Source organism: Paroedura picta, chromosome 5, assembly GCF_049243985.1.
Source record: "Paroedura picta isolate Pp20150507F chromosome 5, Ppicta_v3.0, whole genome shotgun sequence".
NCBI lineage: Eukaryota > Metazoa > Chordata > Lepidosauria > Squamata > Gekkonidae > Paroedura > Paroedura picta.
Window position 1 is genome coordinate 100,645,368 of NC_135373.1, and position 25,925 is coordinate 100,671,292.

A 25,925-nucleotide genomic window follows, 5' to 3' on the forward strand; every position below is an offset into this window, starting at 1 on the left:
AGGGGAATCTTGGCCCTCTACTGCCTTATGGCCAGAGGAAAGGCATAGGGGAGGGGGGGCAACCCTGCAGTCTGCCATTTTGACTGAGTGTCCCCCCAGGTTTTCTGCCTTCTCTGCTCCTGGGCTTCTGGGGATGACTGTGGGTCCCTCTCAATATCTGGTGAGTTCCTCAGCACTTAGTCTCTGAGTCTGGCTTCTCTCCATGGGCCACCTGGGCTTCTAGACCACAGCCACACCTGGCTGCATATCACCTTAGACTCTGGGATCTGCCATGATGTCAACCTTTGTGGGATCAGTGATCATGTGGGGCGTGCTCGTCTCCCAAGGACAATACGTTAGTCCCAACCCTGACACAGGTGATTGGTACTGGGACCTTCTATGTGCAAAGCAGATGCTCTGTCTTAGAATCATAATACTGATTCTGGCCTCAGGCTTCTGCTGGTTTCCCCAACAGCCAGGACTTACTCTGCAGATGGTCGTTGAGCAGGGCCTGGTGCTGGATCCAGCAGGCAAGGGTCATGGCCTTGTGAGCCAGTTGATCCAGCAAGGTGGTCTTTCCAGGCTCCATCTTAAGTAGGAAAGGACATAACTGAGCTGGATTGTATTGTCAACAGGAGCTTTACAGATATTTACGGGAAAAGGTAGAAAAATACTACATATATATACTAGAAAAGTGCTGTTTGGAGAAAAGATCAGCAAAAAGCTGCCATTTGGTATTGTTCTTTTATATCACCTTGATTGATGTTACAAACCACATACTGCATTTTTCCAGAGTTTGCATTTTACCCATAGTTAGCATACACAGTCTAAAGATTATTTATTTCCACATCAATTTTATCTGTTCAATATTGTCTAGTATGGGACTCCATTTTCTTCTGAATTCTAATTTTCTTTTGTTGTGCATCATATAAGTTTTCCATTGTCCCATACCCCATCAATATATTTAACAAATCTGTAATGACTGGTAATAATTCTTTTTCCGCCTTAATGCAGAAAGAATCCTAGCAGGCATCACCATATATCTGACAAGTTAATTGATGCCATATTTAATAACATACCTTTTGGATCCAGGTGTTGGAGTTCTAAGGCAGCTCTGCACACCTGCCAGGAACTTGCAAGGAATCAACCTCAGTTCACTGCTGTCCTCTACCCTGATGTTGCATGCTACCAGCGAGGTGCTTTGCCTCCTCTGTAGCACTTAGGACTGGGCCCGCTGCTATCAGCATTCCTACAGAATGGGAATGGTCTGGGGAGCAGGGGGGCTTTAGGGTCAGGCTTGAACTCTGCATGGCAGACTATCTCAGAGGTTCCCCTCGCAGGGTCTGACAGGGCAGCCTCTGGCACTGAGGAGATATTGTTCTTAGGTGGCTTTTCAGTGCCAGGCCCTTCCTGGTCCCTCTGGTCCTCTTCAGTCATTGACCTTAGCTCCTTGGCTCTTCCCATGGGATTCAAAGTCAGAGTCACGGAGTATACTGGAGGGGGTCATGACAACCCCTCCCCCAGAGACTGGATTATCCTGTGGTCCACAAAAATGCATATTGTAATGAACCAATTATTTACTAGTAGGTTAGCCTTCTTTCTTGACCCCATTTTCTCTGTTTTGCACACAGAAACAACCACCTTCATCCCTCCAGATAACTTCAAAGTCACCATCCCTGTGCGGAATAACTATATGTATGCACGGATGAAGAAGAGCCCGCCAGAACTTTATGCCTTCACAGTCTGCATGTGGCTGAAAGCCAGGGGTCCCGCAGGGGTGGGCACCCCTTTCTCCTACTCAGTCCCCAGTCAACCCAATGAGCTCGTATTGTTGGAGTGGGGCTCTAGCCCCATGGAACTGATCATTAATGACAAGGTAAGGAAGGGTGAGGTCTTGGCATGGATAACTGGAAGACCTAGACTAAGTCTCATCCCACTGGCAAGAATCCTACATAGAATCACAGGCTCAATCAGAATCAAATGTTTTTCCTCGGACTATCTTAGTTTTAAAGCAGCGGGCAAATACAAAATAGAAGTCACAAGATTACCCAATGCCAGAACTAGTTGAATTGGTTTTCACTGCCCCAAGAAGGCTGAGCCAAGAGGGGTGGCCCTATAAATCCAATAAACAAACAAACAAATATAATATAATATGTACATAAGTGCTACTAAATTGCAACCAACTTATGGAGACCCCAGCAAGAGACTTTAAGGCAAGTGAGAAGCAGAGGTGATTTACCATTGTTTTCCTCTGCAGAGCTTTTATTAGTGGTCTCTCGTCCCTCCCAATAACCTGGAGAAACAGGTTTGATATCCCATGCCTTCACATGTGGCATTGGGCTAACCATAGTTCTCTTAGGCCTGTTCTCATAGAACAGTTCTATTAGAGCTCTCTCAGCCCCACCCACCTCAGAGGGCAGCTGATGTAGGGAGAGGAAGGGAAAGGTGTTAGTATGCCGCTTTGGGTTTCCTTTGGGTAGTGAAAAGTGGGTATAAAAACCAGCTCCTCCTCTCCTCTCCTCTCCTCTCCTCTCCTCTCCTCTCCTCTCCTCTCCTCTCCTCTCCTCTCCTCTCCTCTCCTCTCCTCTCCTCTCCTCTCCTCTTGTGGTATATCCACCAGCAGCAATTTAATTGCACAATTTATTCTTGTACTATGGAAGAAAGATAAAAAGGTCCCTGTATTCGCTTTCTCCAGTCCATGTATAACTTTTATACCCCCCCAAATGTTGCATACTCTTTAGCCTTTCCTCATAGGAAAAATGTTCCAGCCCCTTACTCATATCCTGTACTTCTTCCGGCTCTACAGTATCCTGTTTGAGATATGGGAAGCAGAACTGTGCCCAATCGTCCAGAAGTGGATGCACCATTGCTCTGTACAAAGGCATTACAATACTGGCTTCTTTATTCTAAGTCCATTACCTAATGATTCCTAGCATGAAGTTTGCCTTTTTCACTGCTGCTGCTGCAAGATGAGTTGACATTCTCCTTGAGCTCTCCAGGAGGCAGAGAAGTAGGAGGAAATTGTCAAGAGCGTTCCTTTTACTTTTGCTTCAGTGTAGCCTCTGCTGCTGGCAGAAGCGTTCTTGAGCTGATGGCAAGGAGGCGTTAAATCCCTCCCCAAGCTGTCTAGACATGTTATTATATGTGCCTTTCTTGTAGATAGTATGCTAAAAAACGCAAATGTTCTGTCATGTACACTATTCCAACCTGGAGAGCTTTCTGAAGTATTCTCCTGCTCTTTAGCCTAAGATCCTTTGAACAGGAGTTGCTACAAATCGAACCAAAGACTTTCCGGACCCAGAACATATGGTCTACCACTGAGTTACGCACCTTCCATGACATTTTCTAAAACACAGATCCTAGCTTCTTAGCTAGGGGATGTGATGCCACAGCTCCATGAGCAAAGACTAACTATGCTTTTCCCAGTAAGCCACAATGGGTCCCATTCTCCTTCCTTCAGAAATGATATTCCTGAGACAGCTCTAAAGAGAAATCTGTTATAATTATTCCATATTGTCAAAATGGCACACAAGACGAAGGCTTTGCCATTAACATGACTGTTCTGTTTTGTTGTAAAGGTGGCTCAGCTGCCCATGAGTCTCAAAGTCGGGACATGGCACCACATCTGCATAACCTGGATCACACGGGATGGCATATGGTCAGCCTATCAAGATGGAGTTGAGCGTGGGGGCAGCGAAAATCTGGCATCCTGGCATACTATCAAACCCCATGGGGTCATCATCCTGGGCCAGGAACAGGTAGGTCTACTTCCTGTGCTATCTTGGGAAGGGTGAACCTGGACACTGTTCAGGGAATCCACCCAGGCTCTGGGAGATATTTTTCACTCTCAGTGAAGCAGAATTTCACCACACGGAGCTTCTCTCTTAGATCTAATGTGGACATTATATAAAGATGTGGTTTTCAAAAGACATGCCCCACATAGAAACATCCCAAATTCTTGCTTCATTTTAATGCAAAATTAGGACATTCAGAAAGCAAAGAAAGCACCCCCCCCCCAATCTGTATCACTCTGGGCTTGGTGAATCCATCTTTTGTATCTCAGAACTACCAAAATATTACAGTGACACAAATCTCTGATGTTACAGGAATCAGCAAAAATCTGCATGCCAGTGTCATAACGTGGGGCATGTGAATAACAGTGCTAAAGCACATGCTTGGCACACAAAAGGTTCAGTCTCTGGCACTGGCTAAAAGATCTGCAGCTGGAAAGGCCCCTGCCTGAGACCTTGCAGCAGACAACACTAGGCTGGATGAACCAAAGATCTCATCCCTCATATCTTGAAGCATCTTCACTGTTGGTCTTATCTCTGGAGATGCTCCAACCCTGTACTTCCATGGCGCTGTGATGCATTTGCCAGGCGTTGGTATTCCAGTATTCCATTTGTGCAGCAACTAGAGCCTCGCTGTCATATGACTCCTTGGTTGCCTCTTCTACCATGTCCTGTTCAGTCTATCTTTGCAACAGCTCCCTCCAATTATACTCTGGCATGACCCTCTCCATTTCTTTGGCTCTCCTTCTCCAAACTCTCGTTTAGTTCTTAGCTTTCCTTCTACATTTAATGTTGCCTTAAGGAAGCCCGACTGCACCAGAGTTTGGGAACCAACTGCTATTTTTGTTTATCTATTCCAAAATTATATCTCATCTTTCCATCAAGTTAGGCCTTCCGGAAGGTTTATTAAAAAGTAGGAAGCAACAGTGCCAGGGCCATTCCTGCCACATAGTGAGAGAACCAGACAGATATAAAACTGGAGCAGCTCCACATACGAACAACACATTATAGTTCCCTTGAAGGGCCAATGCTGTGTTATTTCATGTGTCTTGCTGCCTAATCTCAGGACTTTTGTCATCATGATTTGATACCAGGGAAAAACTCCTGTTACTATGGGTCCCTTTATGCTCCTCCCAGAAAGGATACAAAGTGGGGAATAAGATCATGGCAATCTTCAGTAACTTTATTGTCTCTTGCTTTTCCTTCCCTTCCAATATTTTCACCCCTCTCCATTTCATCCCCTCATTTTCCTCAATCTGTCTGCTGTATCCTCTTCTTTCCCTCCATACTTTCTTCCCCTCCAATAAAATGCCCATAGGATACCCTGGGTGGCCGCTTTGACGCAACTCAGGCCTTCGTTGGTGAAATAGCTCAGTTCAACATGTGGGATCATGTCCTGATGCCAGCAGAGATCCTGGGTTTGGCCAACTGCACCAGCCACCTGCAAGGCAATGTCATTCAGTGGGATGAAAAACTGGTCGAGGTCCATGGAGGGGCAGCGAAGAGGAGCTTTGAAGTCTGTGAGGAAAGGAAGAAAGCGTGAGAGGTCCTCGTCCCCACCAAAAGAAAGGAGCACGGAAGCGACTACGGCTTCTTTCACCTTACAAAAAGGATGAGGCAGCCAAGGGTCCTTTTCTTTTTCCGTACAGAAACATCTGGGATGCTGAATCGTTCTGCAGAACGTTGTGTGTGTGTGAGAGAGGGAGGGTGTATGCATGTGTGCAAAGGACAGGACATTAACCTTCTGAACTTAATGGAATTGTGACACTGTGTTTTTCATTGTTCCAGTAACTCTTTCTGATTCATACCTGTGATGGCAAGGGCCCTCCACCAAGATACGAGGGTGATAGCCATATCTGAACAATAGGCCAGTGGTTGATGTAGAGAACAGGAAGTTGTTGGTGTGACTGCTATCGCCAACATGTTGTGTCTTTGTGTCTGATAATGTTGGACATTGAGTGTGGTTTGTTGGAGCTTTAGACCCTACCTGGTGATGGCATTTGCCCATGAGAAGCCATTGATAGTCTAGGAATACACAAGCCAATATTCTTTTTGTCTCTCTCTCTTTCTGCATGCTTCCACCAGGAATGTCCCACCGTCTCTACCTTCTGGCTTCTATGGCCTCCAGTAGGCAATGATGTCAAGTCATTTCACCGAAGCCTATGTACTAGATTCAGATTATCTTTCTTTATCACAGTGATCCAGCTTCCCACCTCAAATAAGGTTTGTGGATCGCCACGTGATCCTGCAAATTCTGTAAAGTTTCAGAGAGCACAAGACTCCAAGTTTCTTTTGTCAGTATTATTTCTAGACTTAATTCTTGTGGCAGCTTTTAAAGAAGGAGAGCACTAGTGGTAAGCAGAGTATTCTGACATTTCTGTCCAATCGTTTTTCTCTTATAGGTCTCCTTCCCATTGCCTCGTATTCTAAGGGCTGATACACACATGCATGCACCTTATATCATATTTTCTCATGTTGATGACTTGGAGTTGAACCCATGAGCCAAATCTGATGTGACATAATATGAAACCTCTCTCTGGACATCTCACATGTATGAGCTACTATTTGATATTTCGACCATCCAGTGATGCCCATGCATATGTAAATCAGCCCGTATTCTAGTGAACTTCTTAACACCAGTTCACATTCTGTTGACCCCTGGCAGATTGTTTCCACTAGTTAAAAGAATGCTGGGAAATAACAGAAGGGATTGCAAATCTATCCTTGACCAGGAAGGAATCAGAAGGAAGATACTTGCCTTTTGTACCTGTTCCAGGTTCCTTCCAATGCTGAAGTCGAAGAAGAAGAAAGAAGAAAGAAGAAGAAACAACACTACCCAAAGAGATCTCAAAACAACTTACAATTGCTTTCCCTTCCTCTCCCCACAACAGCCAGCCTGTGAGATAGGTGGGGCTGAGAGAGCTCTGAGCGAACTGTGTGTGACCCAAGGTCATCTGGCTGGCAGCATGTGGAGGAGTGGGGAATCAAACCCAGTTCTCCAGATTAAAGTCTATCACTCTTTAACCACTACACCAAGCTGGCTCTCCATGGGGGCATCATAGCTCCTGGACCTTTACCTGAGGCAGAAAGGATCTTAAGATCAGTTCCTTTCACAAGGTACTAGACTTCCTAGGCCACAGACTTCCAGCTGAGTTCATAGCTGTGAGTCAATCCACAAAAATGTTAATAGTCCAGATGACAACCTTTGAGGTTTCTTGTTTGGACTATTTAAAAAATATATTAGCCAAGGTTATTTCGATATGCAGTCTCATGCTCACAATATGCTCATGGTGCATTAACCAAGTACCATATTTGGAAGTGAATGACAGAAGATGCATGTTGCTGACCTGTTGCATAGTTACCATGAATCCTCTTTCCACAGTAGCAGTGGCAGCAGCTGATGCTAAGTTGTATTTCATGAGAAGAACTCTACAGGAGCAAGCCAAAAGACTCTCCACTCCAGCATCCTGCTTCCCACAAAGACAAACCAGATTGTGGCAATCCCAGAAGCAGAGCACAATAGCAAAAGCCCTACGTGGCTCGTCTCAGTGGCATACATGTTGCGAAGGTCTGATGCTCATGACATGCTTGCATGTTATGCACGAGGAGCCACGTTAAACATGTGTAAAGGCTAGAGAAATGGCATATGGCTTGCCATTCTGGGTCTAAAGTGCCAGAAGAAGCAGCCCTTTCAGAATTTCTATCAGTCTTGCTGAAATGCCACACAGAGACACCCCATGGAGGACATTTATAGACTACTTGAAACAGAATAAAATATCAATCCCTTTGGTAATGGAGAGTTGCAGCAGAGTCCTGCTTTCTCCACAAAGAATTCCCTTAGTTGTAAGCAAAAGTAAGGGAGCTCCTTAGTCGAATATTGCCTTGGTAATGTCAACTTTTAAGTTCCATGACACTGAACACAATGTCTCGCTTTATTATGAGCACTTCACATATGGCATTTTTAGGTGTGCTCCTAACATGATTTCATGGGTACAATGCAAGGCATGAATATGACCATGTGAATGTTCATTTGAACATGTTTGGTTTTACAGGTATGCTTAGTAGAGAGCCAAGGCTGTATGCACCTCCTTGTGGTGTGTGCATTTGATGGCAAAATTAAGGTTAGTTTAGAAAAAACATCAGCAAATCATAACTGCAGAATCAGTCATAGTGTGTGGAATGGAGAACAATCTAAGGAATCTAGACTTCTGGTTGAGGTATAGTTCAGTCCTGGTCATAGCTAAAGTAAATCCCAATTAGTTCAATGGAATTTGCTCACAAGTAAATTTGCTTGGATCTGCAGCCTGAATTACTTAGCTTGGGCATATATCAGGTATTTCTCAATTCACTGTGAAAAATGCTGTGATCCTCCCATTTCTCTCTCCCGACCTTAAAAAGGAGTTTCATTCAATTTATTCTCAATTCCACCAGCTTTTGTATGGTGTCCCTTTACTACAGTTTCTAACACAAGGCAAAGAAGAGCCAGACCTGTTACAGTTTTTACACATTTGAGTTGAAGATTTCTTCTGTTTTGGATTTTGGTGTAAGGCAAGTCTTGTTCTATTGTCAGTCTGTAATGGTGTGCACCTCATCTGTGACTCAACAGAAAAGATATAGGTAAACTAAGGAGGTTGTCCTATACCCCAATCTGAACACAGTACAGTCTGGGGCAAAACCAGAAGCAGATCCAAGCATGGACCTCAGGACTGAAGCCATTTAGCAGCTCCTTGGGTGAAGCGCAAAGGTTTTTAATGAGTCTGGAATGGGGTGCAGTGTATGAGCTATATAATCATAATATTCTGCTTAAAGACTGAAGGGAAGGGAGAAAATGGCGGCACTCCTTGCTATTCTAGCAGCTGGCCAAACATCTCAAACAAAGTAGTGTGAGTCATTTAACCCTAGAACTGCTCTGACATGGAATTTCTTAATACAGCAGTGGTGTTTTCCACTACCAGTCATTCTGATTACAGGATTTGTTGGTTGCATGTGCAGTGAGTGACCCAGTATACACATTATATGGGCCATGGGAACATTTGTTTGTCAGCTAGGTCGGGGGGGGGGGGGGGTTCTGTCCTTTTAATAAAAGTTTAATAAGTGGAAATTGGCATGAAATGAAATGACATCTCCTGATCAATAGAATCACAGAGTGGGAAGGGGCCATACAGGCCATCTAGTCCAGCCTCCTGCTCAGTGCAAGATTATCCTAAAGCATCCAGGATAAGTATCTGTACAGCTGCTGCTTGAAGACCGCCAGTGTGGGGGAGTTCACCACCTCCTTAGGCAGTTTGTTTGCAGATCCAACTGTTATTAAAAGGACAGCTAGAGGATCCTACTTAAACACTGACCACTCTATGGAAATGCAATTGCATGGATGACTGGGGCAGTTTGAAAGCAAAATACTATATGTATGAGCCAGCCCTTAATCAACCAAATTCTGTAACTAGATACCATCATTACAACGTAAAATAACTGTGCCTACTGTTAAAGGGACAGGGATTCCAACTAATGGATTCCCACAGTCATTCTCTGTCATGCTTTTAAAATATGTTTCCCCTCTCCCAGTTTCCCCAGTCTTGGCCATTACTAGGGGAGGGGGAAGGATCCAGCTGTTTCTGAAGTAAACGGAAGGGGGGGGGGGGCTTGATAACCTATTGAACCTGTTCAGGATTTGGGAGTCTGGGGTGTTTTGCAAGCCTTTTGAGTGCCTGATATCACAATGATTTTGAAACCTGTGACTCCATGTTCAATATTATTCTCTGGGGGAATTTTGTGATTGCTTGTGTCATATTCTGCTTCTTCCCCTAACTGAAACATCCCAAGTGACATGACTGCTGCCGAACCAATAATTTTTTCGTTCTCTCTCTCTCTCTGAACAAACCAGGGGAGGGAAGGCAGAGGAGAGAAAGTTACTTCAGCTCACACTAGTGACAATTTGGGGATCCTCCACTAAGGATTGTTTTTAGCGGTTGCACTTTTAGGGGGTGCATGTTACTGAAACTATGTGAGGTGGGTGCAAGTGTTGTTTCATGATGCATTTAACACACAAAAGTCACTGCACGGAGCTATAACTGGATTTAAACCACAGTACGATCACCTTGCATTTTCAGTGTGTGAAATAAACAGGTACCCACCTCATCAGGGTCACTACTGGTACACATTGATTGTTAACATGCACCCCGGACATCTGTAGTGTGAAACAACCCTCAAACTGTCCTACTGCCAAAGGGACCAATAGCCCTTCTCAGAGGGAGGAGAATATAGGAGTGGGTTAGAAGTTGGAAGTAATCATGTTCGTGCTGTCTGACACTGTGATCTTAATGCGCCAAGATTTCGGGGGAAAGTACATTCTCTCTCTCTCTGAGCCACTTTCTTACTCTCCCTCTCTTTCCTCTCTTCCTTCTTTTGTACAGCTGTTCAACTGGAACTGACATGTGTGCACATGTTTGTGTCATATGTATTTTTCTTTTGTATATTTGATTGTTGACAATAAACTTGGTGTTTATATTTGATTCTCTTTAGGACATCTGGGGAATGACGTAAGAGGCAGAAAAGACTCCAGGAGATGCCAAAGAGCCCAGACAGGAGTATGCCTGTTAATGGCCTAGGCTGTCCATACAGTATTCATGAATATAAATTGGCTTCTCCCATACAAGGCATCGTAATACTGCGGTGTAGATCTTGAGAGGGTTTGGAAAAAAGACTGAGGGAGGGAGCAGGATCTTGAAAGAGAATGAAGTGATAACTGAGAGGGACAGGTCCTCTTGTGAGGTATAGCAACGGCTGGCAAAAGGCCTTCTGCTAAACACATTGTGCACAGTGATTCCTACAGACCTAGTGTCCAAAGGGCTCATGCCATTCGCTCCTCCATATGGCTCTTCCTATGGCTCTGAGACCCATCAAGGGACTTGCCTGTAGCAGGAAAGGCACCTCTTGCCCTCGAGATCTAATGTCACCATTCATAGTCCCACAGCTTGTTTGACTCTGAACCGAAAGACGATAACTGTCGATGAAATTGTTGAAGGCACATATTGGGGAAAAGATCCCTCATTTCTAAACAGTATATCAAGATCACAGGAGTCTTGTGAGGCTGCTGGCATTAGTTGTCACGTATTGTTATTTTTGTAGCAGGTCTTCATGTAGGAGCATAGTTCTGCGGCTAGAAACGCTATCACAGCAGGGCTAGGAAACACAGAGATGCTAATTAGAATATAACAGACCAAAGAGGGCTCCGTTTCCTCCCCATTAGCCGAGCTTACACAGATGCAGAATTGTATGCAAACATAGCAGTTAGCTATTTTTCTCTCTGAAAATCAAGAGTGCAGTGAACTATCTAGATTAAAAATCCAAATAGGTACTACAAGTACAAATTATATTAAGATGGGAAACACCCAGTTATGAAAAAAATACAGATGCCCTCTCAAATCCTAGCATTACTTAACACTATTCATTCTATTAATCCGGAGATCCAGACCTTTATGGGTAACGGTTTATGGGTACGGGTTCACGGATTTTGCCCCATGGTTTCTGATCTTGCTCCAGCCACCTGTTATATAACAGCAGGGTACCCAGTTCAACAGAGCTAGTAATGTTGATTAGACCTGAGAATTAGGCCCCTGAATAATCACAAGGTGGATCTTTGATCTGTAAAAAGCATCAGAAAGTGCTCCTCTATGATCCTGACATCCTCCCATGTGCCAGGTTACCTGCTGCTGAGAGGCAGAACAAAGTGCCCTGCTAGGGTACCAGCTCTGGGGTGAGCAATTCCTGGAGGACAAGCCCATTACCAAGACAGGGACTATTTCTGTCATTTCAGGGGGGAAAAGAAATAGGCAGGTCTCTTTTATAACTCACAGTACTGTATGCGCGGGATGGGACTAAGATAAAGACAGACATGATAAGTAAGGTTGCCAACTCAGGGTAGGAAATCCCTGCCATGGATCCTGGGGGAAGCAGAGTTTAGGGATGGACAAGATCTCATGAGGTTATAATGCATTACTCCTCCAGAATGACAGACATTGCCACTTCCTCGAGACTGACCCCCTAGTTATGAGCTTCTGCTATAACCAGTTAAATGATATTTAGGTCTTGGTTCTGTTACCATGTGGCAATCAGCAGCAGGGTCAGTGCTCTCAATCCCATGCCCATTCATTGGTTAGCATAACTTCTGTTTGTTGATTTGTCAAGAAGAAATGTTGCATTCAAGCCAGAATTCAAACACAAAGATCTTTTTTTTAACAACATAATAGAATCACAGGGGAGAGGGAAGAAGGAATGACTAAGATCAAAGAGCCACTTTCCCAGAGAAATAAATAGCTCTGCATAAAGAATTTAATTAAAATGGTACAGTCCAAAAAGGAAAGTTATAAATATGCATGAATGTGAGAAGCTTCACCGAAAAACAAAAGATGATGCAGCGTGCCTAACAATTAAACAAACTGGATGGAATTTGTGAAGTATGACTATACAATAGAAAGAAAAATGAGATAGCTGCAACTAAAGCTAAAAAGAGGAAATTAAAACAAGCCTTTAAACTCTGCATGGAAGTCCTTAGGGATGCCAAAAGAGTGTGCATATCGTCTTGATTATGAAGGAAATAGGAAATTAAGCTGAGTAACATGTCAATGTTCAGAAGTCATGGGGGCCACACACACAAAAGTGTAGTTTGACAAATGGAAACTGGGTGTTGATGAAAATAACAGAAAGAGACACAGGCTTTCTGGAAGACAGTGCTATAAATAAGATGGAAGAGGAGGACAAAGCTGGAAAAGTAAGTAGCCAAATACGCTCACTTTGGTTCAGAATTCTTGTATCCTGTTATGGAGGAGAGGGAGATTTCTAACGTTATCCTTCTACTGTTTTTCTCATGGCATCACCTTAACTCAATTTCACCCATAGCTAGCCTGATAGTTGCCAGCCTCCAGGTGGTAGCTGGAGGTCTCTCCTACTACAACTGATCTCCAGGTGACAGAAATCAATTCGACTGGAGAAAATGGCTGCTTTCGAAAATAGACTCTATGATATTAAAACTCCACCCCCAAAAGCTTACTACAATCCTAGAAGACGGTTTTATGGCAGCAAGGAAGTTCAGTCTTAATGTAGTTGTTACAATTGCTTCCAGAATTAAATTAGTTTTCATTTTGTTTTCCACTGCAAAGAATGTCCTCATAGACTCAAAACCATTCCACATCCAGAGATAATAATATGATTTCCAGTTGAGTATTGGAAGTGTTCTTTCCAGGCCCCTTTACAACATTATTATAAAGGTAACTATAAATATAAAAATATTCTGCTAGCCTCTGGTTTAGGGATGCCAGCCTCTGTGTGGGACCTGGGGATCCCCTAGAATTATAGCTCATCTCTAGGCCACAGAGATCCTCCCCTGGAGACAATGGCTGCTTTGGAGGGTGGACTCCATAGTATTATACTCCATTGAGCTCCCTCTTTGCCCCAAATCCCACCCACTCCTGGTTCCATCCCCAAAGACTCCAGGTATTTCCAAGTCCAGAGCTGGCAAGCCTACTCTGCTTATTACCTACATTAGGAAGTCTGTTGCTGCCCCCCAAACCAAGGGTAAGATTCATTAGAACTTGAGTTAGGCCAGGAATTCTGAGGGCCACTCCACACAGAAAAAAAGCCTTACACTAGCACAATGGCGTAATGCTAAAAAAACCTGCGCCTCTCAGAATTTCTCACCTGCTGGCTCCTCTACTGCTGTTTCACGCTTCTGGCATTTTGCACAGCTGTTCACACTCCTCCCTTCCCCGTCAATCAAGACAGGAAGCCAAACACCTTTCTCCCTCTTTTATAGGACTGTGAGCTAATTTTAAAAAATTAAAATGTCTGTGTTTAAACACATATGCATCATAGATGCATAGGGCTCCTTTTACTGCAAGTCCTCTTGCAATCTGGAGCCTTGAAATTTTAAAAAAATTGGGGGGGGGAGATTTATTTTTGTTTTTTTGGCGGGGAAGATGCATGCTTTATGGGCAAACTGGTGGGGAAAAGTTTATTGTGTGTCTATTCATTGCTCCAGGCAGGGTTTTGTTTTTTTTTTAAAAAGAAAACCCGGTTCCAGGTCAAGAGAGAGGGAGGCAGGCTCAAGGGTAGGCACTGGAAATCTCGCTACTTCAGCCACTTTGGTAACACATGTGTCTTGTGCAAGTGTCTTGCTGGCTATTCTCATCCAGTTTTGTGGATTCCCCTGCAAGCGCTTTAAAACGGAGGATGTAGCAGCCAGTTTGCGGATGTAATGCTGGATGTTTATGATATCGTGCAAAATGCCAAAAATATGGCGTTTTCAAAAGGTAAGACTCCCACTTCTTTAATCGGGTGTGGAATGGCTCTGAGATCTAACCTTGTAGCCCACATATAGTCAATAACTATAAATATTTCCCTCTTAAAGTTGCCTTTAATTTGTAGATGTGGATCTTACTTACTGAGGATCCAAAATATTATGAGACTCCATCGAACATATGGGGCTTGCTGCTTGTATTTTGCAAATGGGCTGTTTCGTATGTTTCAAGGGGAATGTTTTTTTTTCAAGTGGTCAAACTTGGCACCCTGTCTCCTAAAGCTTGATAACTGCTGTCCTAAATATATTACTCTAGAATTCTATATGATTTTATAAAACTCTTCATGTTGTGTATGCAGGCACGCAGGCGATCCTACAGAGGACCGAGCATAGGATCCGTGATCCTACAGAGGACTGAGCACTTGGTCCGCAGTAGGATCAGACAGACCTGGACTCTTGTCATGGCCGCCATGACAGCCAATCAGTTTAAATTAATCAAGGGGTCTGAGCCAATGGCTTGCCACCACAGCCTTCCCCATTGTTCTCTGTATGTATATATATATTGGGGTTTTCTGGACGGATCAGCAGAGTGAAAATCTCACGTTCTGTATCATGTACTTTCACGATTTAAGAGCTACAATGATTCCAGTGTCTTGTGGTTCTTAGACCCACATACCGAACAAGACAGTTCAAGACAATTCTGCTACCCAAGCCTTTTAAATCCAATTTAACTTTCACCTGGTATCCCCAAACACTGCAAAATACAAATGCCATCCCAGAGTTTCCATTCACTGTAGCCATATAATTAGGTTATCAGTCCCCAGTTGGAACCTGAAGATCTCCCCAAATCACAACGATTTTCTCAGCAAAAGAACCCCTGGAGAAAATGGCTGCTTTCGAGGAGGGACTCCATGGCCTTGCACACTGCTGAGGACCATCCCAAGTTTCCACTTCCAAATTTGCAGGAATTCCCCAACCTGAAGTTGGCAACCTCAGATTGTGTTACTTAAGTATTTGTGAAGCAAAAAAGTTTTATTTTTACGAATTCAAAAAGAATATTTATTAAGATGGCAGCACTCCCACACTGCGGGGGCTGTCCGGGCGAAGCGGTAGCCTCGCCTTGCTTCAGGACTTCCAAGACGATCCGCGGCAAGCCGGGGAGGGGAATGAAATGATTAATTGTGGAGATCCTCGCTGAGGACGGCGCCGCTGAGGCCACGCGGGCACCCATCCCTAGGCCTTTCGGACACGGCAATTATACCGAGGCCGGAACTTCTGCGACGGTCGCAACTTTCCCCCACATGCCACCCGCGCCCTCATCAGGCAACTCGACGAGCACCTAAACTTACAAACCGAACGCCGCCTTCCGAAGAGGCCGAAGGACCTCTTTGCTTAACAGACAGCCCCGGAAACCTATCAAATCTTTCGTGCCCAGCCGGCTCGTCCTATAGTCAGCGAGAAGGCGGGTCTTCCGGCGTCGGTTGCTAAGACAAGCACGTTTCTCTCCTTAACAACCACGGGGCGGCTGGCGTCGAGGGTGCGCGGCGGAGGGGACGCAGGTGAGGGAGACAGAGCGCGTTTGGGCGCTCCCGCGCGTGGGCCGCGCCGCGTCCCCTGGCCTCTCAGGCCCTGAGGGCTCCCCCTCCAGGCGCCCCGTGCCCCCGCTGGTCGGCCGGCCGGCCCCCTCGCCGCGCGTGGCTGTCCCGGAGTAGTCAGTGCCCCCTCCGTCGGCCTTGCGGGGCGGCCGGCCTGGGTATGAGCAGCCCCCGCCGCACGCCGCGGTCGGAAGAAGCCTGGTTCGCCGGAGGGGCCCGGGGCCGGCCCGGCCCTGCCTGCCTGCCAAGATCCAGGTCAGCTCTCGTCTGTGCCTCGACCTCGCTCGGGCGCTCTCCTCTCCCTCACCCCCCTCGCTGCGTGCCGTAGGGAAGACATGCTGCACCGCAGGGCTCTTGCGGGCACGGGGCGTTCTTCCACAGTAAGAGGACCGGCAGTTATGCCGTCCGTTGTGCTCTTGCTGCCGAAGGGAAGGGGCTCCCTCTGGTTTCCGGCCTTCGAAGGTGCCCAGTTGTGCTGCGGCAGCCCTTCTCAAGCTCTGGATTTGAATTAGGGTTGTGCATCAGAAGCTCTTTCCTGTGTCAGTGTTAGAGCCTTGAGCGTGGGCACATTTACTTACCGGTGGGTAGTCAACTTTCAGACAGCTGGGATCAGGGCAGGGATTCCCAGGTTGGTAGCTGTCACTATTGAGGGATGAAATTATGGGGATTCTTATTTCCTTGGCCCTCTCCCTTCATACTTTCAATAAAGTAAATAGGATCTGCTGAAAGGTTTTAATAGATGGGGATTCTAGGATACAATGGTGCTTCGGGATTAGGGAATCTGTGAAACTTTTGACATTGTTTCACCAGTATAAGGATTGCAGATTTTGACTTGTGCACCAGAGACTATGAGATAAATGATTGACAGCATACCATGTGGTAGTTCTAGCTATATTGGAACTGGGTAGCCTCTATATTCAGCATTTCCCAGGATACAATGGTGGACAAACCACATGATTGGAGGTTCTATGCAACTGACTCACAATGTAATAGTAAGTAAAAGTTTAGCTGTGTGATTCTGACAGTGCAAACCTAGGCAGAGTTAACACCCTTCTAAATCCACTGAAAAGGTTTAGGACATCACTGAGAAAGGATTCTTCCATGGTTATAGCCTTGTTACTCACTGTAATACACCACCTGGTGCTCTCTTCTGCTTCCTGTATCCAGCAGTCTTGGTCAGCCCCCATGGCTCTGGCCTTGATTCCAATGAGATAACTCTTCCTGTCATGTGCTTGCAACTCACAGGATGCCATGCTGCTGCCTGGGGGTTAAAGATGAGGCCAAGGTCTGTAAAGGTCTTAGAAAACTTAAAGACGGCATAATAGGAGCAACAACATTTTCAATGAAAATTTCACTGTAAAAGGAAAGTGGATGATTCACAGATGGAGTTTTATTTTGCATGTGATAAAGGCTGTACATGAAATACAAAGTTATCAGTATAAAACTAAAATTAACACTTCAATATGAAAGAATAATTGTGAAGCATAGGCACAAATCTGTCCGTGAATGAAGGATGTCTGCAATGCACAGTAAAAAGATCTCTCAGGGATATTATCATGAAAGCTTCCATATTTCATGCTTGCAGATTGTTAGCACTGCTGACTTGTAGCCCAGGCATCCATTCAGAAAACAGTGGGCCAGTAGAAGGCAGCTGCCTGTCTCCCAAAGCTCTGAGGCAGGTACTAAAGATGCTGCGCAGTCACATACTTCAGTGGATGGGCGGTCCAGTTGCCTGCAACTGTTAAAGGCCAAGGCCCCCTACCAGGAGAAAAATTAGTAGCTGGGCATGCTTCTCATCACGTTCATTGTGCAAAACCTTATTTCACAGATCAGAGAGTCGCTGCATCTCTTTAAAATACTGCTGATGAGGATGGCCTGAAGTGTTGTTTTAGGTAGACAAGCTGGAGAAATTATCTGAGCCTCACATGGAGGGCGCTTGTCTGCACCACCTACAAAAAGGCTGGTTGGAAGTGAGAAATAAATTTATGAAAAATGTAGCAAGCAGACCCAAGCTATTTCCCAACTCACTCTTCCTGAAATGCAAACAAGCCTTTCCAGGATACCCATTGGCAGTTCTAGTACGTGAGCATTATTACTAATGGAAGCATAAACATATAGGAAGCCCATCCACACAAGGAATGTTGAGAATAATTAATAACAGTGCTTCTTGTTTACCAGTCTGTTAAGATCACTGCAGAAAGCACCTACATTTTTATTTTCTGAAAAAAGAACATTAGAATTTCATGTTTCAAATGGTTCTATCACCCCCTACTTTCACGGCCCATCCTTGGTGTTCGTGACAAATGTAGCTAAAAACCAGATACCACAGCTCCGACTGAATTATGTGGTTTGTAAACTGCCCAATTTGAGTGCTTTATATAGCTGGATTAATCAACCTTTTTTTGAAAATTCTGAATAGCCAAGTTCACTGTGGGAGTTTAATTTGGTATACTTGTATGGATTTGCAATATGAAATGGAATGTATTTCAGTGTTTTATCTCAGTGGTTTATGCATTTAAATATTAAAATTTGGAATGCAGCACCGCAGGATCTCTTGATGGGTAGCTGTTGTGAACACATCAGCACTGAGTCCAAGTGTGTTTAGCAATTCAGACTCTTAGCAAGATCTCTGCATTTCTTTACTTGGGTGATATTACTTAAGTAGTGTTCAAGACCTGCACATTCTACTTTCAGATTTTTTCAAAGATTCCAAAAAAGAGAGAGGGAGAGCTGAAGGAGTCTCTTGCCAAACTATTTGTATTAACTTCAATACAAATTTAAAAAAGCAAAAGGAGAAAGATAGAACAAACAGCACAATATGATAGAGAGAAAAAATAAAAACACAAAGAAGAATAATTGTTTTTATATCCTGCTTTTCACTGCCCAAAGGCGTCTCAAAGCGGCTTACAATTGCCTTCCCTTCCTCTCCCCACAACAGATACCTTGTGAGATAGGTGAGGCTGAGAGAGCCCAACTGGATGCATGTGGAGGAGTGGGGAGTCAAACCCAGTTTACCAGATTAGAAGCCACCGCTCTTAACCACTACACCAAGCTGGCTCTAAGAACAGACATATTGGACTCATTACAGTAAATTTTGAGCCTTCCATACCTAAGAACATTACATTATTTCTGATTTATCCTTTATATTTAAATAGTTTTATAAGTATTACAGTAACTATCATTCTTAATCTATAAAACCACATCAAATCATTTTTATCTCTATGTTGCAAGAGGTTTCCAATTAGTAATGAAGGAAGTTGTTGATTTTTCTCTGATATATGAGGTAAGATTACCCATTACCCTTCGTCTCCCCACAGTAGACACCCTGTGAGGTAGGTGAGAGCTCTGAGAACTGTGACTGTCCAAGGTCACCTGGCTGACTCCATTTAGAAGAGTGGGGAATCAAAGCTGGTTCTCCAGATTAGAGACCACTGCTCTTTACCCACTACATCAAGCTGTCTTCCGCCTCATGGTTCTTTAGCCAGGAGCAGGTCTAACCAAGTCATATGTCCTCAGACCAATTATTAGATAGGTGCTAGGGAAGAGACTACAGAAGACCAGTCCTGCCCTTTACTAGGGGAAAACCTTCAGCACTTAGAGGATGATCATGCCTGCCTGCTGCTTATGATGAAAACCAATTATCTTAAACCAAAGGGACTAGCAAGAGGCAGTTCTTGAGAAAATACAACAAAGGAAGACCATCCTAAGATGGGTTTTCCATTTCTTGTGTTAATGAAAGTTTAATTTGAACAAAAAATTGTAAGCATTCAGCAGCTAGGCGCTACAGTACTTGAGGGGGGATGAAGTGACCATTGATAAGGCAAGATGAAGCAATAGAAGAGGTAGCTGTTGAATGGGTGATGGAGAGGAACCCCTATGGTTGATCAGTTTTGTGAGCATTGGCTCTTGAAATGTAGCTCGGACTTTTGAAAATGACAGTAGGTATAGCAGGTGGGGTGAGGATCATCACAGTCACCACAACTTGAGTTCTCGTTACTAATTAAAGTGTGCATACAATGTTAATAAGTGACATTGTTTACATGATTGTAATTCAAATTGTAATAAAATCCCAGAAACATAAGGGACTGATTATCTTCAGCATTTTGCTCTGCAGATTGTTGACTGCCTTTCTTTTCTTTGTTTATTCCTCAATGCAGCAGAATGCCCTACGTGTGCAGAACTGTTTGGCTTGAATTCTAACCATTCATAGCCTGTGTGTGACTAGCTTCCTGCAGGCTGCTCTGCCCCTTCCCAGGGTCACAGTGGACCTGCAATGGCAGACACCGGGGAGGGGAAAAAAGAGGAGGCAGACTACAAGAGACTTCACATGTTCCCCCTGATCAGGGTAAGGATGAGAACAATGAGGTATGATACGTTCTTGGTTCAGGACAGAGAGCTCTATGCTGTTGCATTCTGTTTTGGATGGCTGCTTAATCCAGATAGGAGAGGCAGGACATCCTGGGGTCATTCAGCTAACTACAGATTTTTAATAGAGTGGTGAACATATAATTTCTTAAAGCATATTCAACAAGTTTTCTTTTAAAACAGACATAAGGGAGCTCTTTGTTGTGTTTGTAATCTTTTTTTTCAAGGGTAGTTCATGCTTGCATGTTGTATAATATAATGGAGATGCAGGGAACTTGGTGGCCAGGACATATGGTAGTTTAACAATTTCTGAATGATTTCCCCCAAAATGTACTGGTGCCACCCAATATGTAGATTTAGTTTGATTTCCATTACCTGGATACTGAATGTCATGTATTACAAAAAAAATCTAGTGAAAGTATGACTATCACAGGGTATGTGGAACACATACCTGGCTCTGGGGCTCCTTGGTCCTGGCCCCCTCCCTCTCTGTGACAGACACATACACACATGCACATAGACAGAGACTCCTTCCCCACCTTTCTCCCCTTACCTTGCAATTCCCCATGACCTTCCTGGTCCCTCCCGCCTCCCTATCTCTCAGACAAATGCAGACACAGATTCCTTCCCCTCACTCCCCCCTTGCTTCTCCCCCTTACCTCTTGCTATCTCAGTGTCCTTCCGAGCAGGGCTCAGTGCTGAGCCTTGCTGCTCTGGCACTGCCACTGTCATCTACTGGTGCACTCCCTGAGAGGCGGGACAATGGACATGATGTCCGTTCTCATTTCCATTATAGGGAGCACAGCAATAGATGTGTTCCACATCAAAAATGAAATTGTGAAGCAACCCTCAGCCTGACTTGTGAAGGCAAGGAAGGATTTAAGTTACATCCAAGGAAATGCAAATGGAACACTGCTCACAGAATGGATCTGCCCCTTCTGCATCATACAGTGTTGCTCTGATGGGAGCTTCAGACCTTAGAAGGCTTGTACCTTAGAATCCAGCCTTTGGAGTATGTTATTGAGGGATCCATGTGAACGTTGGGAAGATATAGTGAAGCCTGTCCCTGATGCCTTTAAAGTGCCCTTGAAGATGCGGAAGAAAACTGGAAGGAATAAGGTGCGAAAAGGAGCAACAACCAAAATGGAAAAAGTAGCTAACATAGGCAAGAGTGCATGCATAGTGTATGGGAAGAGAAGTGAGCAGTTGAACATGCGTCTAATTATGACAGGCAGCAAGAGGAGCTGGTGGAATGTTTCAAGCATGGCGACAGAATAGTGTGGCTTTGCATAACTGCAGAAAGCAAGAAAATCTGGAAGGCATTGGTATGGATTCATTGTTACAGAGGATTTAGACAGATGAAAGTGATTTCCATTCACAAAGGGTTAATTTTTCATCTCCCCACTTCTTGTGCAGTCTCAGATACCCCCTGAAATTCTGCTATTAGGGCAAGCCCCCCCCCCCCCGAAAATAGTTTGACAAGGTAGTATAAAATCTGTGTGGGTGCAGGGAAACATGAATTCGTAGAAATAGCTGCCTCTATGACTGTGGAATCTAACTGTAGGACTAATAAATGTTTATTGGGACACTTGATTGCATGTAATGGAGAAAGGCAGGGTGATCTGAAGCCATTTGGCATCCTCCAAAAGCAGAATGATCCTCATTAACGCTAATCAAGGTCTTGGCATTTGAACATCTCCTGGGGTTTTGCCTCTTCCTTTTCTGTGCCCATGAGTCTGCTGGCACGATGCCCTGGTTTTCAGGAATTTAATAGCATTTAATATTAGCCACATGGAGAAAGGAGTCAGTGATGCCTGTGTGTCTTTATTTTTAACCTAGTTGTCTCTTTAGTTAAGCTGTTATTCCCAGAATACGATGAGGGGTTAAAGTTCAGTCCTATACCTTGCCAGCCAAACACACACATAGATCCTGAGCCAAACACACACATAGATCCTGAGTGGTGTGTACATGGTGGTCTTATGCAAAATTTATTTTGGCACACACTAGGAGTCCAAATTCTGTTATAGCAGCATGGAGCAAAGCCATCAGCAGTATACTGTAGTCAACCACAATTCCTGGAAAGCTTGCCGTCTGCTTAACTGAGGCCCTCACAAAAATGGGCCTTGCGTAAGTGTCTGAAATTCAACATAAATGAGCCTTCTCTGCAAGACTGTCCTGCAGCATTGGGCAACCTGTTAGAAGGCCTGCCTGTTTAGACAGCTTCCTTAAATGGAAGGATCTAGAAGGACTTAAGTTCTGTCCTCCAGTTAATTATATTGTGGGATCCTTGGGGGTCCCACTAATTGAGAAGATTGGTTTTTCAGTTCTCTTCAAAAAAATACTTTCCCCCTCAAAGTTCAACCACCAAGTTTATTTTTAAACAATTCAAAACTGCCTGTTTTAAACTATAAAACATCCTCTTCACAATACAAAACATTATTAGAGTAATAAGAAAAGAAGAGTACTCCTGTGAACCCTTTTACTATGGCTGTCTTGAAAAAAAATCCAAGGCTGTTCAGTCTTCTGAGATAATTGGACTCATCACACACCTTCCATTGCTTAAACAGGCTTCTCAACAGCACAGGAACTTGGTAGTTCAGAAAATCTCCTGGAACTGTGGCAGAGTTCTTCTGTCTTCCCCTCCCTACTCATGCTTCTCACCAAACCTGAGTGTCAGAGAAGGTGGTGTCGAGGTGGGGCCACCTGCTAGCAAATTGGGCTGTAAGAATGGATGTCTTTCTTGTCAGTGTTGTGATGCTCTTTTTGTGTGTGTTGTGTTTTCTGCCAGCATTCAGATATGCCAGAGGAAATGCGAGTAGAGGCCATGGAGTTGTGTGTTACTGCGTGTGAGAAATATGCCACCAACAATGAGGTACTATAGCTAGCCCTGAAAAGGGTGTGCTTTTTATACCAAAATGTCTCTGGGATTTTTTGGCCTAGCTGAAAGAGAACGGAGAAGACAAAGGTCACTGTGTTGCTCAAATGAGCACTTGCACTCAGATGATTCTTTTTAACAAATGATCATCTAACTAGTTGCGCAAGTGCCCACCGTCCTGATTACTCAACTTTTGTAACATGCTAGTTGGGGGCACAGAAGCACTCCAGAATTCCTGTGTCTGCTTTGAACAGAAGGAGAGTTTGCCAGTTTTCTGCTTCGGGATTTGGCATCATAGCAACACGACTTGCAATCCCTTGTTTCAAACTAGTCTTCCATTTTAGATAGATGTTCTCACTTTTGTGACAGGAACTGTTGGATCTCAGTTTTCCTTTCCCTTTCAAGTGAAATGAGAGCAGCTGGATGATGCGTCCTTTTACCTACTCCATTTATACATTATTACAAACAATAGAGTTATCTTTATTTTCCTGATGAATATTCAATAATGAGGATGAGCTCTCACTCAACTGAAGGCTTGATGGTCCTTAAAAAAAAAAAAAAAAGGAGGGGAGTAGATGTTTTATGTCCTGAGAAGAATGCCAGGGTACATCAGGTGGTGCTGGGGAAAGCTGGTATCAAAGTTGCACCTTCAGCCTTCAGGGAAGAAGGAGGGAAAATGGCAGCTTTCAGTGTAGCGTTAAAGCTGGAAAGTACTTCCTCTCTATTCTCCACTTAAGTAATATTTTTAAAAATTGTATACTGCATTACCCTTTTCAGGGTATTTCTTTTAACTCCTTGAATCAACGTATATTAGAATTATGACTAGGAAGAAAACCTAGGTAAAAATAAGCTAATTTAATACTTAATTGGGCTTTCACACATTGGCAACAGAAGTACAATTAGAATCATGAAGTTAGAGATGGACTGTTATTGCAAATAACACATCCCATTGTTCTAACTCTTTTTTTCTTTCCTTCTGTTCCCATGTCGAATTTTAATTTCACTGCACCCTCCCACTGCTCCTTCAGAGTGCAGCCAAGATGATCAAGGAAACCATGGACAAGAAGTTTGGCTCCTCCTGGCACGTTGTGATTGGTGAAGGCTTTGGTTTTGAGATCACCCATGAGGTGAAGAACCTGTTGTACATGTTTTTTGGAGGCAGCCTGGCGGTTTGTGTTTGGAAGTGCTCCTGACGTTACTCTGCCTGCGTACAAGCCTGCCACCACCGAGCGATTTTTGCAGACTTTTGATTGGGTTTTTGTACAACTTAAAGGGCAGCTTTATTTTTAATAATAAAATATTGGGCTTTTTTCTTATTTATATACCAGTTTTATGGGAAATACTAGTGTGTGTGCGCGTGTGTAAATCTGTTGAGCTACCTAATCCAGCTCATAGGGTTTCTGATCTTACCAATGTGGCTTTTTACTGAGATGATGCAAGAGGAATCAGGGAATGGTGATTTATTTTTTCTTAGCTGGGAGCGGGGCACAGTTTATGAAGCCATAGATCCCGGATGGGAGAAGAGAGAAGAATCCTAATCTGCAACCGCCTTCTCCTTCCTGTCTTCCAAACCTTTGTATTTTCTGGGAGAAGACCCGGGGAGGGGAAAAGGCAACTGGTTTCTCTCTGCCCAGATGACAGCTGCCTGTTTTTGAAAAGCATGCAGTGCCAGCCTTCAGAACCTGACCCGGTGGACGGTTGCTAGGATAATTGCCCTCCCACCTCCTCACCACACCTACAGAGCACTGATATAGCGTGTAAAGCATATGGCACACAAATAAAGACTATTTTACATAGCATGCAGGGTGGGATGGGGGTGTCATGATGGCAATATGTTGATATCTTGTTTAGAGACGGGTAGTGGGAAGCAGCTCCATCTGAGCTGCCAGTTTTTCAAAGTTTTAAGTACAGTTGTACTTCCATTGTGTAGAGTTTAATAATGCTTTCGCAAAGGTGTTGATTAATGGAATGACCATAATTGTATTTTGTATATGTCTTATTTGAACCCAGAGTGTGAAAGGGACTTCAATACTTTTTTACAACAATAAAGCTTTTAAAATTCATGGGGCATGTCTGGGGACTTCACTTAGGTCATGTGACAGTACGGATGGGGAAGAGAGCGAGTTTCCGTACATGACCCAAAAGGCCTGTTAGGCAAAGTTATGAAGGATGTCTTGGGATCTCAGGGTTTGAGGTTGTGGGTGTTTTTACGTCTGCATATGGGCTTGTCTCCCCACTTTTCTCTTGAGTAATGGGGGTTGCCATAACTAGAGATAAGCTGTTGGTCAACATAGCCTTTTACCCTAGCAGAGTTTTCCATGGAAAACTCCGTCACTCATACTCAAAATTTGTGTTGGAGATCCACTAGAGCAGGGGTGTGCAACTGTGGCCCTCCAGATGTTCGTGAACTACAATTCCCATGAGCATTAGCTGGCAGGGACTCATGGGAATTGTAGTCCATGAACATCTGGAGGGCCACAGTTGCCCACCCCTGCACTAGAGCATCTGCTCCCAAAGGCTAATTACTCTGGAAGGTTTCCCTGTATGAGTAGTTTGAATAATCTTGGAGACAGAGTGTCTGATGGTGGCTAGGCATGGTCATGATCATGATCACTCAGCCAAGGTTAGTATGTGGATATTAGTGCCTTGCACTTTGTGGCCCTTTCCAGCTCTGTCCTTCTTAAAGACTCCATTATCTACATGATGGAGCTCATCTGCTGCAATAGACAGTTTCAGACATATTAACAAAATGCTGAAACAGTTCGGCTGTGGCATACTCCTTCAGCATATCTGGGCAGTTCAGCAAGCCTTGAAGTTACAATGACGACTGGACTTGCACACAGTTTTTGAATGTGACAGGGGAAAGCAAGGGATGGAGCGGACTGGCATTGTGGTATTATCTCCATTTGGAAGGAGTGTCTGAACAGTACATAAATGGTTCAAACACAAGAACATCATTGACACAATGCTCAGTGCCATCATAGGGAAATATAGTGTCACAAAACATCCCAAAAAAGGCAGTTCACTTG

At 44.2% G+C, this 25,925-nt stretch overlaps 2 protein-coding genes and 1 long non-coding RNA gene across 6 annotated transcripts in view; 2 read left to right on the top strand and 1 right to left on the bottom strand.

Annotated features, from left to right (window-relative positions):
* Positions 1 to 10,279, top strand: part of NPTXR (neuronal pentraxin receptor) — a 36,489-nt gene extending 26,210 nt beyond the window's left edge. For both annotated transcript variants that reach the window (XM_077339491.1, XM_077339490.1), the window contains exons 3-5: positions 1,611 to 1,855; positions 3,558 to 3,737; positions 5,089 to 10,279. In XM_077339491.1, the coding sequence (XP_077195606.1) occupies positions 1,611 to 1,855; positions 3,558 to 3,737; positions 5,089 to 5,313 (650 nt within the window). In that variant the 3' untranslated portion in view covers positions 5,314 to 10,279. The remainder of the gene's footprint in view (positions 1 to 1,610; positions 1,856 to 3,557; positions 3,738 to 5,088) is intronic.
* Positions 8,747 to 20,758, bottom strand: LOC143838348 (uncharacterized). Its single transcript, XR_013231357.1, has 3 exons — positions 20,681 to 20,758; positions 16,781 to 16,917; positions 8,747 to 10,949 (listed from the first exon to the last, which is right to left on the bottom strand). It is a non-coding gene; the product is annotated as an uncharacterized LOC143838348 (long non-coding RNA).
* On the top strand, positions 15,509 to 24,959 carry DNAL4 (dynein axonemal light chain 4). Of its 3 annotated transcripts, none has more exons than XM_077339504.1 (4): positions 15,509 to 15,620; positions 19,814 to 20,001; positions 22,810 to 22,893; positions 23,925 to 24,959. In XM_077339504.1, the coding sequence occupies exons 2-4, from the start codon at positions 19,930 to 19,932 to the stop codon at positions 24,087 to 24,089; spliced, it is 321 nt and encodes a 106-aa protein (XP_077195619.1). In that variant the 5' UTR covers positions 15,509 to 15,620; positions 19,814 to 19,929; the 3' UTR covers positions 24,090 to 24,959. The 3 variants fall into 3 exon arrangements, with proteins under 3 accessions (XP_077195619.1, XP_077195618.1, XP_077195620.1); XM_077339503.1 differs by having other exon boundaries at positions 15,564 to 15,911; XM_077339505.1 differs by having other exon boundaries at positions 15,564 to 15,911; positions 19,817 to 20,001.
* The last annotated feature ends 966 nt before the right edge of the window (positions 24,960 to 25,925 follow it).

Excerpts from the sequence above, each read along its gene's own strand:
- DNAL4 (XM_077339504.1), top strand. The coding sequence starts at position 19,930 with ATGGCAGACACCGGGGAGGGGAAAAAAGAGGAGGCAGACTACAAGAGA. Across the intron at positions 20,002-22,809 it reads ACATGTTCCCCCTGATCAGG|CATTCAGATATGCCAGAGGA; the intron begins GTAAGGATGAGA and ends GTTTTCTGCCAG. Across the intron at positions 22,894-23,924 it reads AATATGCCACCAACAATGAG|AGTGCAGCCAAGATGATCAA; the intron begins GTACTATAGCTA and ends CTGCTCCTTCAG.